This window comes from Pongo pygmaeus, chromosome 10 (genome assembly GCF_028885625.2).
Source record: "Pongo pygmaeus isolate AG05252 chromosome 10, NHGRI_mPonPyg2-v2.0_pri, whole genome shotgun sequence".
Taxonomy (NCBI): domain Eukaryota; kingdom Metazoa; phylum Chordata; class Mammalia; order Primates; family Hominidae; genus Pongo; species Pongo pygmaeus.
Genome location: NC_072383.2, coordinates 92,605,223 through 92,624,814, shown reverse-complemented (window position 1 = coordinate 92,624,814; position 19,592 = coordinate 92,605,223). Strand labels below are relative to the sequence as shown.

The following is a 19,592-nucleotide window of genomic DNA, read 5'->3' as shown; positions in this document are numbered from 1 at the left end:
ACTGCTGACAGATGCAGCCGGCAGCCCATGATCCTGAGCCGGAATTAACCAGAATGGAGGTATTTCCTTGTAGTTCACAAATGCCTCTGTAACACTGACGGATTTTAATAAGTGCCATGCAATCTCTCTAACCTTGTTTCCTCACCTGTAAAATGGATCACGACTTCATGGGGTTATTATGAACTATTGTCTGCCAGGTACTAAATGTTCAATAAGTATTGGTTACTGCTATTATGCAAGAAAAGGGTTCCATGATCCAGCAAACATAAAACCTTAGACCGAAAAAGCAAAACAGGTTTCCTTAGCACACGGCTTCTCAGAGCCTTTGAATATGCTGAGCCTCACAGTATTCCAGGAGGGGTATAGTATGTAACAGCTGGTTCTGGGACCACTTTTGCTCAGAACATTCTGTGGAATATGGGTCTCCAGAACATTCTCTGAGAACTATTACTCAGTCTATTTAAACACACAAATATAACTCTGTATAAGAGGGAGGACACTGGCCGGGCGTGGTGGCTCACACCTGTAATCCCAGCACTTTGGGAGGCTGAGACAGACAGATCACTTCAGGCCTGGAGTTCGAGACCAGTCTGGCCAACTCTGTCTCTACTAAAAATACAAAATTTAGCTGGGCATAGTGGTGGGCACCTGTAATCCCAGCTAGTCGGGAGGCTGAGGCAGGAGAATCCCATGAACTCAGGAGGTGGAGGTTGCAGTGAGCCAAGATCACACCACTGCACTCCAGCCTGGGCGACAGTGAGACTCTGTTTCAAAAAAAAATGAGAGAGGGCCAGGCGAGGTGGCTCACGCCTATAATACCAGCACTTTGGGAGGCCGAGGTGGGTGGATCACCTGAGGTCAGGAGTTCGAGACCAGCCTGACCGTCTCTATTAAAAAAAAAAAATACAAAAATTAGCCGGGCATGGTAGCGTGTGACTGTAGTCCCAGCTACTAGGGAGGCTGAGACAGGAGAATTGCTTGAACCTATGGAGGCAGAGGTTGCAGTGAGCTGAGATTGCGACACTGCACTCCAGGCTGGGTGACAAAGCAACACTCCATCAAAAAAAAAAAAAGAGAGAGAGGACACTAAAAATACTACATTAGACCTGCTCTCTAATTTAATAACAGACTGTAGTGACTATTCCACATCAATGCATACATCTTCATATGATTATTTTTAGCGGCCCCATATCATACCATTTTATGGATATCCCATAGCTTATTAGTTTGGCTGTTCTTATCTCCCCAAGAATCTTCCTTGGACTTTGTCTCTTTAGGGGTTATATTTGCTCAGCCAGAGTTCAAATAGTAGGATCTCTAGCAGTAATCCTCAGTGAAGAATTCAGGGCTAACCAGCTTTGATGCCCAGTCAAAAACTCTCCCCAGGACTTCAGGCTTTGAATGACCAGAGGCTAGAACTTTTTGCTTTCTAGAAAGTGGGAACCCATTAACTACTGGTGGCTTTTCATAGTGGTTCCCAGCCTAGGGTCCAGAGTTCTGGGGTTCCATTACTATCCATGAGGAAGTAATGGGGACTTATGAGCTATGTGCAATATTTCAAAAAGCTGAATGGAAAAACATGCACGGATTAAGCAAGATATCAAGTTTCTTTGCTTTGGGTTGGAATTTTATCAGCTCCATGTGGGAGCACAGTCAGTACTCTGACCGGCAGTTTTGAGATGCCCTTGATAAATAAACCCTGGGAATGGGAACTGTTACTTAGTATGTGCAGTTTGTTAGGTAGACAAAAGTCTTCCAAAGATGGGATCCCCAGGGAAGAAACAGAAACACCAGTGTCTGAATGGTGAACAGATTGGCATAGGAGATTCTATATGGTGAAGGACTGGTTTACAAGCTCTGTGGGAAGATGTGGCCATCTCAATGCGGTCATTTTGATATAACTGACTTTTCAATGTGCAAAGAACAGTATCGTCTTTATAAGAATACCAGAAACTACAAATTGCTTGCACATCTTATCTGTGACTCAAAACGCATATGTAGATTGCTGTCATTGCTATTCTCCTTAGAATGACTGAAAGGAAAAGAATGGAAAACCAGGGTTGGGCTGAGAGTATCTGTTACATTCATTATATAATTATGTAAGTCTCAATTATCTTCTTTGCATTTTCCATGTTCAAACGGTCATAGATCAAAACCACTGAGCCAGGGAATGTCCAGTTTTCACAAATTTTAGATTTAATATCATTTATCACAGGCTTTGGAATCAGGGTTGAGTTTTTGTCCCAGCCCTGCAAAGGCTAACCTATAGATAGATAGATAGATAGATAGATAGATAGATAGACAGACAGATAGATAGACAGACAGATAGATAGATAGATATAGATATTCTTGAACAAGTTATTTAACCTCTCCAAGTCTTAGATTCTTCACATAAAATAAATTAATAACACATTTCTTTTTATTGAATTAATAACACATTTCTTTTTCTTCGTCTTTTTTTTTTTTTCTTTTTTGAGACAGACTCTCACTCTGTTGCCCAGGCTGGGGTACAGTGGTGTGATGTCAGCTCACTGCAAACTCCATCTCCTGGTTTTAAGCGATTCTTGTTCTTCAGCCTCCCAAGTAGCTGGGATTACAGGCATGCACCACCACGCCCAGCTAATTGTTTGTATTTTTAGTGGAGATGGGGTTTCATCATGTTGCCCAGGCTGGTCTTGAACTTTTGAACTCAGCTGATCCCTGCCTTGGCTTCCCAAAGTGCTAGGATTATAGGCGTGAGCCACCATGCCCAGCATTTTTTTTTTTTTTTTTTTTTTTTTTTTGAGACAGGGTCTTGCTCTGTCACTCAGGCTAGGGTACAGTAGTTTGATCATGGCTCACTGCAGCCTTAAACTCCTGGCCTCAAGTGATCCTCCCGCTTCAGCCTCCCAAAGTGCTGGGATGACAGGCATGAGCCACTATGCCCGGTCAGTAACACATTTCATTAACACTGTTTTCTACACTTGTGTGTATGTGTATATACACAATTCTATGCATCTAGACAGAGATCATGCAAAGAAAAGTGACTAATGCATAGTAGAGACTCACTAACAATTAGTTTCTTTTCCCCTTCCCTTCGTGACAGCACTTGGTAAAGATGAAGAAAATATAAAAATACATTACTTTTATTTCAGTAAGCAAAAGCAAAAGAAAAGCCAAAACAGCAAGATAAATGAAGAGGGGGAGGGTGAATACCATATATTTCCTAGTTCATGAATGTGTATGAGACTGTGGCCTGATATTAACCCCAAATTCCAAAGCCAGTCCCATTGGGTATATTCATAAATGCATCTAACCGTTCAGTGCCCACACAATAAATGTGTAAATTCAGTTACCTTGCTGATTATGCACCCATTTGCAAGCACGCCCTCCTCTGAAAAACTTGGCACTGGAAATATAGCCAATAATAAAATTGTCTAAATAGATAATATTTCTTGCTTACTTACTGACAGTCAGTAAGGTTTTTAATTCCGTGCCTGTGAACCACTGCGGGTCTCCTCGAAGCCTGGGGCACTGCTTAAACTCTGTAGTTCAAAGTAAAAGCTTTGCTACTAGATAATGACATCAATTAAACTATTTTTATTCATAAATCAGAAGCAATAACTAGTATTTCTACCTACCTCTTTCCCAGCTGTTAGATAAATGTAGATATTCTTCACAGGATCAGGAACGAGTTTGTAGAAAACAGGTGTCTCTTCTTTAATTTCATAGATAACTTCTGGACAATTTGAAGTCAAATTCTCACCAAGAATAACCTATTTTTTTTTTCAAAAAGAGAAACATGATTTCTATTTAATACTTCTTCTTTTTTTTTTTTTTTTTTTTGAGACGGAGTCTCGGTCTGTCACCAGGCTGGAGTGCAGTGGCATGATCTTGGCTCACTGCAACCTCCGCCTCCCACAGGTTCAAGTGATTCCACTGCCTCAGCCTCCCAAGTACCTGGGACTATAGATGCACCAGGCCCGGCTAATTTTTTTTAGTAGAGATGGGGTTTCACTATGTTGGCCAGGATGGTCTTGATCTCCTGACCTCGTGATCCACTTGCCTCGGCCTCCCCAAGTGCTAGGATAACAGGCGTGAGCCACCACGCCCGGCCTCTATTCAATACTTTGAATAGCAGGGTGGCAAAAATTGTAGCTTAATCATAAAGCTACACCCTTTTTCACTCACTATAAATACTGCCTAAGGTACCATGCTCCTTAATCATCCTCCCACATCTCAGTCCTCAACAAGGTTGGTAATAACAAGCATAATATTTCTTCTTTTGTAAGGGCAAAGTCACCAAAAATGAACAAACAAAAAAAGTCACTCTTCAGGGCTGGGGTAGTATCCTCATATGTGGAAGCTGGCTGACCACAATTTCTGACCATGTCTGGCCCTATAGGAAGCCACAAGTGACAGCTTCATTAGTGCTGTCTCAAGAGAGACTAGAAATTAAAGGAAGTAGCTCCCACATGTATTTGCACAGGATACTCTGATCATCATACAGTCAGAAGTGACCCAGATTAACCTGGCAGATACAAGTGGGTTTGTGTTCATATATAAAATATACACAAGTGTGACTCAGTACTCAGTGGTTTTGAAGTTGGACACATCTGAGCTTCATCCATCTTCAGTCAACAAACATCTACCCGACACCCATTATGTACCCAGCACTGTTCTGGGTGTTTGAAAAATGGCAGTGAACAAAATGGGGAAGGGAGAGCTCCTGACCTCATAGAACTTACATTCTTGTGTGTGTGTGGTGGGGTGAGTAACGGCAGACTATTAATAAGAAAAAAGTAAATTATAAAATATAGTGGGGTCAGGGGTTAAGAGAATAAATGTTCAGGGTAGGTGTCATTGAAAAGGTGATATTTATTTAGACTTGCAGGAGATGAGTTATTTTCATACTTGAATGAAACATGTTCTTAAAAGCAGCCCTGCCAGTGCAAAGAAACTAAAATGGGAGGAGGCCAGGGTGGCTTCAGTGGAGAGAGGTAGAGGAGTTAACAGGAAGATAGTAAGATAACAGGGGAATGATAATCAAGGGTCTTGTAGGCCCGTGTAAACAGCCTGCCTTTTACTGTAGATAAGAGAGAGGAGGCCCTGGCAGGGCTTCGAGTCGAGGAGCAAGAGGAGATGGTGAGAAGGCAGGGTTTGAAGTGTGGGTATGAAGACCCATTGGGATACTCTAATCCTATAGTGCTAGAGAAGTATAATGGTGGCTTAAGCTTGAGTTTGCATCCTGCCTCCATCCTTTAAGTAGCTGCACTACTTTGAACTGGTAACTTCATCTCCCTAGGCCTCAATTTCCTCATCTCTAAAATGGGGCTAATAGTGCCTTCCTTATTACAGTTTTGTAAGGATCAAATAAGAACTATGAAAGATGCTTAGCACATAATCAATAGTCAATAGATAATAATCTGTTACTAGATTGCAAGCTCCTTTTGGGCAGGGACCATGTCTTTTTTTTTTTTTTTTTTTTTTTTGAGATGGAGTCTTACTCTGTCACCCAGACTAGAGTGCAGTGGTGCGATCTTGGCTCACTGCAACCTCCGCCTCCCAGGTTCAAGCCATTCTCTTGCCTCAGCCTCCTGAATAGCTGGGACTACAGACATGCGCCACCACACCCAGCTAATTTTTGTATTTTTAGTAGAGACGGGGTTTCAACATGTTGGCCAGGCTGGTCTCGAACTCCTGACCTGAGGTGATCTGCCCACCTCTGCCTCCCAAAGTGTTGGGATTACAGGCGTGAGCCACCGTGCCCGGCCTGGGACCATGTCTTAATCACATTTGTACCTAACCTTTAATCATCTTTGTACCTAACAGAATTTGTACCCACTACTTTGAAAAGTGAAGGTGTTCAACATTTTGTCAGTTTGAACACATCCAGATGATTATCCATATTCATATCTCTACCACTGTAGACATCAGCCACATTGGGTGCATGGTTTGAAAAGAAAAATTTGGCACGTGAGATTCTTTTTGGACAAAGTCTACTTCACACATCTACTAATCAATAATATGCCTGTTCCCACATATCCTGATGGCAGTTAAGTATTTGCTGTTTAGCCAAAGGCTTTTTATCAATTTTGCACACAGAGAACTTCCCGCATTCACTTCCCCTTTCCAGGACCTGGGCCCGAGTCTAGCTTTGCCCTGCGATCAGTGACTTCCTTCCATCATCTGCTTGGGCCAAGCCCAGGTGGATTTGGTGCAAATAGTGTCTCACTTGAAGCCCTTGGACTGCTCACCAAATTCAGCAGCAGCTTTGTAAAAGTCAATCTCACTAACCAAACATATGAAATACGACTTCTTAAAAGCTCTTTTTAAAACAGAAGCAGTTAGGTCCTAAGGGAGGCGGGAAAGGTGTGTGTCTCAAGTCATTTTAAAATGACTTTATAGCTGCACTATCAAATATGATAGCCACTAGCCACATAATGGCTATGTAAATTTAATTAAAAATTTACATTTAATTAAAAACACTAGCAACATTTCAAGTGTTCACTAGCTACCTATAGTGACCATATTGGAGAGTACAGATGTAGAACATTTCTATCACCACAGAAAGTTCTCTTGGCTAACACTGCTCTACAGAACCCTGTAAGTGAAGCCAAGGGACAGGCACTGACCAAGGTATGGGCTTGCCAGGATTTGCTCTCTCTAATTCATTAGCTGTATTAATCAGCTCAGATTCAGCTGATCTGGTTCTGGAAAGCAGTTGTATAGGGAAAGAGAAACAGGAAGCCAGTTTTTTTTTTTTTTAAACAAACACTGATAGAAATATTCTTAAGGAAGGATCAAGAGAAGAGAAGCTGCTGCCCTGGCATCTCTTCAGGAATTCATCACGGCAAAAGCATCATTGGGCAGCACCACCCATAATGTATTCTTGCCAATAAGGTTGAAACTGAATCTAATCAAGTCTTTAGCGCTAACTTCCATTTAGCACTAGGAAGCAGGAGTAGAAGAACAAGCTAAATGACACCACAAGGAAGCAAAAAGCCGAACATATGATAAGAGACATTCTATAGGGCAAAATACCTGGTTTTTTCAGTGAAGTCAGTAGCAGGGAATAAAAGTAAGGGAGGAGACTGCTCTAGATAATAGAACAACCAAATTTGGTTTGAGGACTTTGTGCAGATACCAATTTGAACAAAACCATTTAAAATACCTTTTTGAATCAGTTGGGAATATTTAGTTACACAGACTGGATAGTAAGTGATCCTAAAGAATGACTGATAATTTTATTAGCTGTGATCATGGCATTATGGTTACAATTATTTAAGAAAATAACTAGTTTTTGAGAGATGCATAACGAAATATGTTGAGGTGAAATGACATCGTGTCTGTGGGGTTTGCTTTAAAATAACAAAGTAAAAACATACTTTACACCACCACTCATCCATTTTACGTAAATTAGGAGCTGCACTGCAGTTTTTATTGAGGGCTTATTTTATTTACTCTTGGAGTATCATTGATGCAGATGGTCAGCACCTGGAAAGATCTAGTTGGGTGCAACATTGATTTATTTACTTGGTACCTTGGAAATGAAGCACCAATATTCTCTCTAGAACTCTGAATTGTGGCAAAGAAGCTTTTCCTTCCCTTCCCTTCCCTCCCCTCCCCTCCCCTCCCCTCCCTTCCTTTCCTTTCCTCCCTACCTCTCTTTCTTTTTCTTTCTCTCTCTCTTTCTTTCCTTCCTTCCTTTCTTTCCTTCCTTCCCTTTCTTTCTTTCTCTCTCTCTGTTTTTCTTTCTTTCTTTTTTTACAAGTTATCAAAAAGTTCTGTGGTCCAGGATTTACCAATCAGTTTCCTGAAAAAGCTACTTAGCGTGGCTTGCACTGAAGCTCGTCCTGATAGCCATAGTTGCTGGGTTTAAATTAGTATGTTTCCTCAGTGGTGGAAGCCAGACCTCTTTAGAAGGTAATTTGGCATCATCTATCAAAATTATAAAGCACATACCCTTGGACCCTGCAGCCCCTCACATATATATACACACACACACAAACACACACACACATATATATATGAAATGACATATATTCATTGTAGCATTGTATGTTATAAAGAAAAGATTAAAACAACTTAAATCTCCAGCAATAGGGAACTGGTTAAGTAAACTACAGTACAAACAAGGAAATACTATTTAGCTATAAAAATAATTAGAAAGCTCTTTGTGTTATATTTAAAGTTATATGAAATATGTACATATATCTATAAATATAGACATATTTACATATACAGGTATTTTTACATATATAACATATATGTTTACTGTGTTTTATGTTTCAACAAAAGGGAGGAAGAATATCTTCACTCTTTTGCATGGAGACAGATATAAACTATCTCTGGAAAGATACCCATGAAACTGCTATCATTGGTTGCCTTGGAAGTCAAGACCAGGTGACTCTCACGGAATATTTTCTTGGTTCTTTTGAGTTTTAAACAATATCACTGTATTACCTTAAAAATAAATACATAAAATTTAAATTTAAAAATCCTTGAGGGTGAGTGAGTCAAATTGTTTTTCTTTTTGCTAGATTATGCAAACAATGCTCTCCATAATACTGAGGACAGACAAGAGGAAGTTTTAGTTTTCACCACAAAGGTCCCAAATGTGCTACACAGAGGGGTGAGGGATTTCTGCTTCTGTGGCCCCTGGAGTCTCATCTCTCTCAGATGACTAAAGGACAGGACGGTGTTCATATCATCTCTCACCTAGCCCGAGCCCCAGCCCACAGGCACTAATGGAACACTTGGACTTTCTAATTGCAAACTTCATGAGAATATCAACACAGAGACAAAAGCCAGCAAGACTGGAGCAAGGGAAACGTTCCTTCCTCAGCTCAGTTTAGGTGGGCAGCCTCGGAAAAAGAATATGATCAGTGAAGCAATGCAGGAAGTAACAATGAGTCACAAAAACCCAAAATGGGTTGAATTTTGCATAAGAGAAATCTCATCCAATTCACACACACACTCCTTGGGCACGATGTGGATTTTTATCTTCCAGGATACGACCTTAATATAGATCTAATCTGAAGTCAATCTGAACCTTCTCCATGTGTATGCTTGTATACTCCTTCATCTTTCAAGTCACCAACATCACCTCCTCTGAGAAGCCTTCCCTGATCACTTCTCCGCTGAACACCTCTGTCACTCTCTACCCATCACTGTATTTTCTTCATAACACTATCTGACGTGTCTTTATCGCTGATTAATCCATTTACTTGTTTTCTGTCTTTTTCTTCCCACCAGGAGAGCAAGGGCATTGTCTGTTTTGTTCACCTTTGTATATTCAGCACCCAGAACAGTGCCTGGCACACACAAGGTGCCCAATAAATATTTATTAAATGAAAAACGACGCTATTAGCATTCAAGATTTTATAGGGCTCTTCAGCTTTTTCCAGCTGAAGCCTGTGTAGAAAACAAATTTTCTCTGATGGAGAATTTCAGTTCATGTCAACATATTGTTTCTGTCGACGTCTTCCTGCAGCCTCACGGTAGACTATTAACTAGCCTTGGGATTTTTATTGCATAGAAAACTCCCAACTACACTGCTGAAATGAACTGAGTGGAGACTTCAACACCATACAACTGCAAGACAGGTTCAAGACCACCCACAGGAAGGATACCATGGTGAGGAAAAGGAGGGGGGAGAAAAATTAAACAAAAGACTATTTTTTTTTCTTTACGATTACCATGAGATGGAAAAGCCACGGGTGTTCAAAAAGCTATAATATTTTATGCCAAATTTAATTTCCTATGCCTCACTCTGTGGGGCTAACCAGTTGAAGGGCAAGCAAGCCAACCCTTTCATTTATTATTATTTTTTTCCATAAGCAGTTTCTGAGAAATGCTGGGAAGGAGACTTAAACCACACATACACACACACAAGCTCACACACACATATGCACGTGCATGCCTACATACACACACACACACACACACGCTCACACACACACGCACACACAGGAGAAAGCAAGGTAAGTATTTAATGTGCCTCAGTAGTTAGGAGTAACAAAGATGAAATATAAAGATTAAGGCAAATTTCTCTTTTGTTTCCAATCTATTTATTGCAGTGTAGGTAGTAAGAGAAGCATACAGTCTGAACCACAGGTTCTAGATTTGTGGATTATATGGGACTAAAAGTTTCAAACTGGGGAGTCCCTGCAAACTCATAAATTGGAATTAATGAGGTGGGGAGAACTTGAAGTAGGCTTCACATGACATCCTAAACAGCCAACTAATGAACCCACTTCCAAGTTTTGACACTTCCTCCTGTTTTAACTTTTTGGTCTGTTAGCTCAGTCATCCCCACCACCACCACCACTTCCGGTCCCAGGTCCTGTTCTAGGTTCCCCAAGTTCTCCTATTCCTTATTTGAACATTTTCTGGGTATATAGTACAGCTTGTCTTTACAAAAGATTTTTTTCTCTTACGTCCATTCAAAAACTTCAATAACCAGAGTCAAGGCAGACTCTTTAGGTAGTACAGAGTTTTTGCTCCTGTTTGAATTCGGACAGAACTTTTTGGAACTGGTTTAATTTTGCTGTTATTTGAATAAACGAAATCCATGAGTGGCGCCGTGTGCAGTGGCTCATGCCTGTAATCCCAGCTCAGAAGGCTGAGGTGGGAGGATCTCTTGAGCCTAGGAGTTCGAGACCAGCCTGGGCAACATGGCAAAACCCTGTCTATACAAAAAAATTAGCCAGGTGTGGGGGCACAGGTCTATAGTCCCAGCTACTCAAGAGGCTGAGGTGGGAGGATCGCTTAAGCCTGGGAGGCAGAGGTTGTAGTGAGCCGAGACTGCACCACTGCACTCCAGCCTGGGCAACAGAGCCAGACCTTGGCTCAAAAAAGAAAAAAAATAAACAAAAGAAAGCCATTCAGTGGGAGTAGAGGGACACATAGGTAACCAGTCTGACCCCAAGCACATAGGAAATACCTCAAGACTGGATATGGGGACAGGATAGAGCTGTGTGATACAGCTTCCCGTGTCCCGAATCCTACTGCAGTCCCTGGGAGGTCGGGGAGACACTAGTCTTTACTGCTGACACCATTCAAAACAGCAACTTGAATATAGAATTCCTACCTTTCCTATAAAGGAGCCCACTGGGGTAAAGCTGGGGCCCCAAAGGAGATTCAGAGACCCCCATGGACTACGTGCAGCTCAGAGAGGAGCGGGCTCTGCACTCAGCTGGGTTGCCAGGAAGCCATCCCCAAATAGGAACAAACTAAACCACAGGGTTCCCGGCCCCTTCTTATGAAACCTCAAACATCTGCATCTTGGTGTCAACCCTTATACCCCAGTATTAGAAAGAAATATAACAAAAACCAGCCCTCAGACTCTACTAAGCTCTGCAAGAGTTAATGCAGTTTAGTTGGGGGATAGAAGCTCGGGCTCTGGGACAGATTATTTTGGTTCAGAGCACCTTGAACAAGATACCTAACCTCTCGAGGCCTCAGGTTTTTTCATTTATAAAGTGGGGATGGTGAGAGTATTGACTGGTAAGGATTAAACCAGTTAACCCGTGCAGATGCTGGTTCTAATGCCCAGCACACAGGAAGAGCTCAGAAATGTTAGCGATTATTCTTCCTTGCCCATTGCCTTCTTATCTTCTATGCTTACAAGGAAGGTTAATGGGCATGCATAAAGTTACAAATTTCAAATTTCATGCATATTCTGTTATTACTTACTTTACCACCTGGAAAAGCTCAAAATATGCAATTCTGCCTTTGAAATAAGGACAATTTTCTATGGGCAACAGAGTCAGCTCAAAGGAATCCAAAGCACATGATAGGCTGTACTATAATCTGGAGAAAGACTTGCTGTGTGTTTACAGAAATGCGTACACTGTGCAACACGTGCAATGTGAATTCCCCAAAGCTGAGTTCAGTGTGACCATACTTTTCAGCTGATCTCAGTGGAGATGCTGACGACTGAAAAAAATCCAGCATGCAATCATGTTCCGAAAAAGAGCAGGATGGGGAAATAACTGCGGGGGTGACTAGACATAACTCACCTCACGACCATGGGACCGTACACCGATAAAATAAAAGAGCAGATTAGGTGCTCTCAAAGGACGCTTTGAGCTCTAAATTCCTTCTATTTCCCCAAAATCTTATAAAGGGACTTAGGTCTATAGGCAAGAGAAGGAGGACAGTAAAGGTACTGGCATACTGTAGCCTTTAGTTTCTTCATAGATTATCAGTGAAATCTTACCTTTGGAGGTAATGCCGTCTTCCTTGGAAAATATATGTCTTTAAAGATACTTTAAAAGTGATCCAGTATCTTAGCTTAAGTTCAAAATAATGTACCCAGATAACAGAATATGATATAGTTATTTAAAAATACTTTTTACAAAGGGTTTGCAATAACATTTTAATATAAGCATTTTCCCTCACTAACTGAAGAAAAGGATGCAAAATCCGACCTCAACTACGTAAATAGAGAATCCAAAATGCTGACAGCAGTTGCTTCTGCACAACACGATTAGGGGTAATTTTTTCTTTGTTGTCCTCTCACCCCCCACGACTCTGCAACTTTTTACATGAGCATATATTACCTTTACAATAAGGAAAAATTATTTAAATAACATGAGGCTTAAAATTGCACCAAATTATATTAAAACTCACAGGATTTGCAGAGATTTAAGAAGTCAGGTTTTTACCGGTGGTGGTAAAAAACAGCAGTTGGGCCCCAATTGCTGTTTCCTGACTCTCATTCAACAAGGTATACACAACAATGCCTGGCACATGTCAAAATGCCATCAGCTCATGATCACTCAGAAACTGATGAGTCAGGCTGTGGCTGATCCAAGCCCTCTTTCTTAACCTCCTCCTACTGTCTGCGTTGGGTTGAGTTTTGTTTTTTGCCGCTCATTAGTTCCCCCACGCTGTGGCTTAAGGAGCCAAGCTTGTGTCTATCAGTGTTCGTCCTTTCTAACAGTTCTGGTGACAAGCCTTGGCAAGGGAGAAGCTCAAAGCTTCTGAATAAAGGGATTTGAGAATTATCGGTAGTTTCCAAATCATCCGCACGATCCTGGGTCTTCAGGATTCTGGGTAAATTCAGGGGCTACATCCAAGAGTCTGTACACAGGATACAGGGGACAGGCTTGGGCATTACTGAGCTGCCCTAGGGAGCCTGGTGAGGCAAGTCAGCTCAAGTTCATGCTTCACACCCTTCTCCTGAGTGAGAGAACTTCTCTCTTATTGGGGGCTTGGGGGTGGGTGTTAATTCCCAAGAAGTTACCATGCCAGTGAGGTATTTCCTCAATCAGATGGTCTGCCTTATTCTCAAGCTGGGACTCTTTCCTGAGCCTCTAAGAAGCTTGACTCACCCCAGGAGCATGTGTCCCCCGCCAGGGCATGGAACCCTATCCACATGTCTCCCACGTGCCCCCGGAATCCTCAGAGAGTAGTACCAATGTCTGCGGCAGAGGTTGCAAAGTCAGTGTAGCATAGGGGATCTTAGTGCAGTCTCTGAAGTCATTCCAGGTTCAAATCCCTGCTCTGCCCCTGTGTGACCTTGAGCAACAATTATCCCATTTCTCTGGGCCTCGATTCCCTCATCTGTAAAATGGGAAGAGTAGGCCTGTCCCATTGTGTCATGGGGAGGACTGAATTCATTAGAAGATATAGAGTCCCTTGGCATCTAGGAAGCACTGTGTAAATGTTAGCAGTCACAAAACAAACAACAAAAAGCTGCCTTTGTTATTCAAACCCTAAAAAAAACAACGAGGCCACACAGGTGGCTTCTGAATGGGTACCCCATACAGACCCTGAGGAGAGCGAGACTTCGGTCGGCCGCGGCCTCCTCAGCAGCGTGAAGCTGCAGCTTGGTCCACTCCCTGGTTGCCACAACATCACTAAAAGCTGGCCAGCGGCATGCAGGCTGCTGGATGAACACACAGGACGGGCAAAACCAGGCCATCCCATGGGGAACTATTTATAGATGAGTGTTCCTTCACCTCCAATTCACCATGTAGCAGTTTGGTTGGCTCGGCTTTGGGTAAACAGTGTTCTTGTCAAAACACTCATCAAAAACATCCCAAATCTGAAGAGATAATTGGTGAGGAGGCCCAGAAAGGCTTGACGGAAACTCCTGCCAGGCAAATGGGTCCAATAAGCCTGACCAGGTTGGTGGAGCGACAGACATCACCTAGTGACTTGTGTAGAATGATGGATGGGTATTTACCCTTCCCCAGGAAATAAAGCTAACACAACAGGAAAGATGATCAATGTATATTTTAAAAGAATGTGTATACAAACAAACTCCCTCCCATATGTTACTGGGTTTCCTCCAAAGAAAACAGATTAAATCAAATGCCTACCAGGCACTGAGCACTGTATTAGGCTGTGGGAATTCATGGTCCCCTTCTCACGAGGCTTAAAATCAAGTTGGAAAGGCAAGACAAACACCAGTGAAAAGGTGAGGTCTCCAGGCAAGACATTTGGAATGAGCCACAAGAATGACACAGATCATGAGTATTTCAGGAAATGAGAGGGGAGCAAGGTCACTCCAGGCTTAGATGTCATCAAAGAGGAGGTGGGGTTTGAGCTGAGCCACAGCATAGATACATAAGGTGCCATAAATAAGAGAAAAAAGAAAAAAGCATTTCAGGCTGGAGGAGGTACAGTGTGAGCAAGTGTGGAAACAGGATCATATTTGGAAACAGGATCAAACAGGAGCAAGTAAATAGGTTTGGCTTGGGGATGGGGATGGTGGAGAATACGTGTGCAGAAGACAGAATTAGAGACTATCAGAAGAGGAAAGGGTTCTTCTGGGTTGTCTAGTAGAACTGTATTTTACTGGTAAGGAAATGAAGGCTCAGAGAGGTTAAGCAATTCACCTAAAGTCACACAGCGAGTTATCTGTGGGAGATCAGTTGAGGGAAACAGATCTACCATTATTCAATTAAGAATCTGAGCTGAGAGTAAATGGATGGCTGCAGAGAGGCCAAAGAATCTCAGTCTTTAGTCATAGAAATGGTGCAGTTCCTGACCAGGAGTGGTGTTGGAGACCACAGAAGGTCTTCAATAAATGCTTGCTGATGACATTGATAAGATGACCGCTAGATAACTTCAGACAAGTCATTTGGTATCTCTGATTTTATTTTCTCCTCCTCCCCTCTTCCCCTCTCATAAGTGAATAAAAACCTGCACTTGACCGGGGTGTGTCCATACAGTGGAGAAAAAATAGTCCTCTGAGATAAAAGTCAAGAGAAGTCTCAAAGGATTTTAGATCTCTAACCTCTCTGTGGTGTGTGTGGGTACAAAGGGCAGAAAACAAACCCCCTCTGTGGGTGGTAAGTGGGCTGGAGGGAAAGAACACCTGTTTTTTCTTCTTTTCAAGCCCTATAGTCTCTCATCTCTTTCAAGTTGTGAGAAATCAGGTGCTTTGTACATTTCCATGATAAAGGAGCTAGAACTAAAAGGTTACATGTCTTGGGAAGGTGAGTCAGGGTTGGGGCAGGGACCAGACCTCCATTTACCTCACCCAGGTGGCTTATGAGTAAGGAAGGAAGAATATCTTGGTGCACTCCTGGGCAGCAAGGTAGCTGATACTTCATTACAAGGCTACGGGGCATTCTTACATACAGAATTCCAGATTTTCTTCCAGGCCATTTCTGGGGGTCTTTAAGGAGTTCACAAAGTTCTTGGTTTGGTCTCATGTATAACCCAGAAGCATTAAAAAAATGTTTTTTTAAAGCACAAAATATCACCATTAAAATAGACATTTGAAGAAGGCACAGAAAACCAACCTTAAGTAACTGGCCATCTCCAGTCCCCAAGAACAAAACAGTCCTGTTCATTACCACGGTGCCATAAACGGATGTCAGGTCGGAATGGATCAAGGTAGATGATGCGATTGGTTGGACTCTTTCAGGTTGATCACCTTCTTTCTGAACATGCACACAAACGCACAAAAAAAAAATAATAATTTTTAACAACAATACTTCTCATTATACTGATGAAATGTCACTCATGCCCTCCTAGGCAGGATCTCACTTCTGGGCCCCACATATATTTTCTTAGACAAGATTCCCCGGGAGCAGCCTTTCATTACCTTGCAAAATCACCATACCTGCCAACCAAAGAAAACCCGTTTGCTATGTATGAATAGGTACTGAGTGCCAAAGCGAGCTGGCCATCTATTTAACATCCCCCAGCTGATATAAGAAGCTGAATTCCACTTTAGTGCCAAGAGACAGCCCACCGCCGAATTGGGAGGCACACTATCTTATACTTGGCTGTGTTCAAAATCCTGCCGCCAATTCATTTTAGCTAGGCGTTGGCTTCTGTGAGGTTAAACACAAACATTTCCCAAGATGTGACACGGACGATCCTGTTGGGTGTGACGGCAGAAAGGAGGGATTCTAGATTTACCAAAAGGGACCACAGGAAGCCCAAAGACAGGGTAGCTAATTCAGGGGGTGAAAAGGCAAAGATACTGTCACGGACGATGGGTAGGATCAAGCCACAGAGCTAAGGAGGAACCAAGTTGAAGGGCCGGCCCTGGTGCTGATGCTTTTAAAAGGGAAAACAAAAAGTCTAACTCCCAACCTGAAGGCATTTAAATTGTCTGAGGCTCTGAGCACATGTAATGACACGCTTGGTCCTGATCATTAAATAAAGCCCCTCTTTAAACCCAGAGCAGAGAGAGTGTCGACCAAAATGTCTTTTTCTTTTTTGTTTAAAAGGAATGAAGTGCTTCGTGCTGCGTCCTGCCTTCAACGACAGGAAACTGAGTTTGTTACACAAATCTCTGGAAGATATGGAGCTAGGAAGAGCCGTTGCCGTCTGCAGCTTCTGAACACAGTGTGATAGCACACTTTATCTGCCAGAGCTCAGTTCCCAACTGTACTAAGGTTTTTAAAGGCACATTGAAGTTGCAGCCAGCAAACTTCAGTAAGCAACACAGCAACTCCTAAAACAGCCCTATTTGGGGAGGGGGAGGTAGCCACGCAGAGGCTAAGACTTATTAACTTCATTATATTATTGCCAACAGTGTTTATGTCTTTCAATTTATGTCTTATTAAATATTCATTATTTTTAAACCCACCAAGTTTCATTAACATCTAAACTAAATGGATTATGGGCTAAATTGATTTCTGAAGCCTTTAAAGTGCCATCTATATTTCTTTGTTGAGGTTGCGCTGCAAGGAAAAGATAAGCTAGCCAGGATTTGTCCAATGCCCTGATCACTTTTCAAGGAAAAGATGTCATAACCTAAGAGAAGGCGATGTTTTTGCATAAAATATTCTATAGTGAACTCGGTTTAAGAAGATTTAGGGAAAGCTCATTAGAGTTTTTTTTTTCTCCCTTGTTGAAAGATACTTTTCACGCAATACGGGAAGATGAGGAGCTGTCCTGTGAAAATTGAAGTTAAGGAAAAAAAATTCTCTGTGGGTCTAAGGATTGGAACAATAGATCACTCTTTAGATAAGGAAGTCTCATGACTATGAGCAGAAAAGGAAAAGTCGGATGACCTTTAGGATTAAAAAAATAAGTAAAACCATGCCACACATCTTGCTTTAAAATAAATCCAGAATTGTGCAAACGTAAGATCAGCTGACCATGCCTGTTATTTTTATTAAATATTTGAGCACTGCAGAGAGGCTAACGCGGAGAACAGGGCATCATCTCTGCCTGGGTATCCAGAATGTTCTAATACCACTATCTCTGGCTAGAGGACTCCATTCCCTTCATCTCACAACACAGAAAAAGTAATGGATGTGGACTGTAGATTATCCACAAGGACCAGATGGGACAGTGTACATCCAGGTCTGGTATACAGTAGGTGCTTAATACTGTACCTGTTCTAATTCACCGAACCATGGGTAGCCTTTCCTGAGGTGGGATGAGAGATCCTGTTTGTGAAAGACTGGATCCAAGAAAACAGAGGCAGCCCAAAAGCTAAAACGGAACAAGGAAAAATCCATCCCAAATTACCATCTCACCTTTCCCAGTGTCCTTCTCTGATTTCTGGCTGTCCTCAACAATTGTAGTTTTTTTTCAAAGTAAGTCCGGGATCAGCAGTATAGGTAACTGAGGCGGAGGATCGCTTGAGGCCAAGAGTTGGAGACCGGCCTGGGCAACATAGCAAGACCCCCATCTCTACAGAAATAAAAAATTAGCCAGGTGTGTGGCACACACCTGTTGTCCCACCTATTTAGGAGGCTGAGACAGGTGGATCGCTTGAGTCCAGGAGTTCCAGGTTACAGTGAGCTATGATTGAGCCACTGCACTCCAGCCTGGACAACAAAGTGAGACCCTACCTTAAAAAAAAGTAGCATAGGTAAGTGGTGCAGCCATTAAATCAACATTCTCAAACTTGAGAGAACACCTGGCACTCGTTTACATTTGAGCTTGGTTCTCACTCACTGTGTGACCTGGGCAATTAATTTAACCCTGTTAGGGGTTAGCTTTCTAAACTATCTAATAAGGCTGATATGTCTGATTGGCAGGGTGGTTACGAAAAAGAGATGATAATAGTAATAATAATAATAATAATACCAGCTAACATGTATTAATACTTACTGTGTGCTCCTTAAAGTATTTTATCATCTTACCTAATGAAGGCAGTATAGCATAGAGAGTCAGCCAGACCACCTAAGTTTGACTCCTGGCTCTGTCACTTTCTAGCTAAGTAATTTTGTACATGTGATTTAATCTCTCTGTGACTCAGTTTTCTCCTCTATATGATGGAAATGATGATAAGAGCACAGACTTTTTATGCCACAGACTTTTTATGAGGACTGGGTGAGTTTGTGCGTAAGCCTCAGTAAAGCTTAGAACAGGTTTGGCACATAGCAACACATAACCCATGCTTGCTATCATTACTTCATTTAAAAACACAAGTTACTGCCACACCCATGGCAGTTATTTTCTCTTTGCCAAGAAGAAGCCTAATTTTCTTCAGATAGCAATGAACCCAAGCCTGGTGGAAGGTATCGTTGGGCCAAGCCAAATGGCAGCTCCATTCCCTATTGCCAGACACTGGCGTTCCTAACCCTTAGAGCTGAGGGTGGTCACGTGGCCCAGTCCTGGGCAGGGAGATGTGAGAAGTCCACTGGAAGGATTTCTGGGAATAAGTTTCCTCCTTGATAACAGAAGCCTCTTGAGGAGAATCCGTTTGCCCTCTTCCCTCACTTCCTCCTCTGGAATACAGTTGTGTGATCTCATCACGTGTAGACTCGTGGCAACCATTCTGTTTCCATGAGATTCAAGATGAAGGATAGAAAGCAACATGCTAAGATTGGTGCAGGGAAAAGAAAAGAGATTCTACATTCCTGGAGACACCACTGAGCCACAGGCCTTCAACTTTTAAACATTTTACTAAGTCAACAATAGTTGCCATGGTTTAAGCCACTGTTGGTTGCGTTTTCTGCTACTTGGAACCAAAAGCAAGTCACTGTTTAAGAAATGACAATCATAGCTTGTTGGAGCGGACACTAAACTGCAGTTCTTCCTCAGCTGCAGGGACCAGGACGTGGACAAGTGCTTGTTCCTCTCACCATCCTGGAGGACCCTGGCCACAGTCAGGATTTTGTAGCCAATTACAACAGTGAGCCTGGAAGAAAATAGGAGAGGAGGCTTGGACCTCA

General features: G+C 42.2%; 1 protein-coding gene across 3 annotated transcripts in view; it reads right to left on the bottom strand.

Annotated features, from left to right (window-relative positions):
* The window catches only part of PLXNC1 (plexin C1), a 158,867-nt gene that overhangs the window by 122,841 nt on the left and 16,434 nt on the right, over nucleotides 1-19,592 (bottom strand). For all 3 annotated transcript variants that reach the window (XM_054442098.2, XM_054442100.2, XM_054442099.2), the window contains exons 2-3: nucleotides 15,747-15,887; nucleotides 3,621-3,755 (exon numbers count right to left, since the gene is read on the bottom strand). In XM_054442098.2, coding sequence (XP_054298073.1) covers nucleotides 3,621-3,755; nucleotides 15,747-15,887 — 276 coding nt within the window. The remainder of the gene's footprint in view (nucleotides 1-3,620; nucleotides 3,756-15,746; nucleotides 15,888-19,592) is intronic.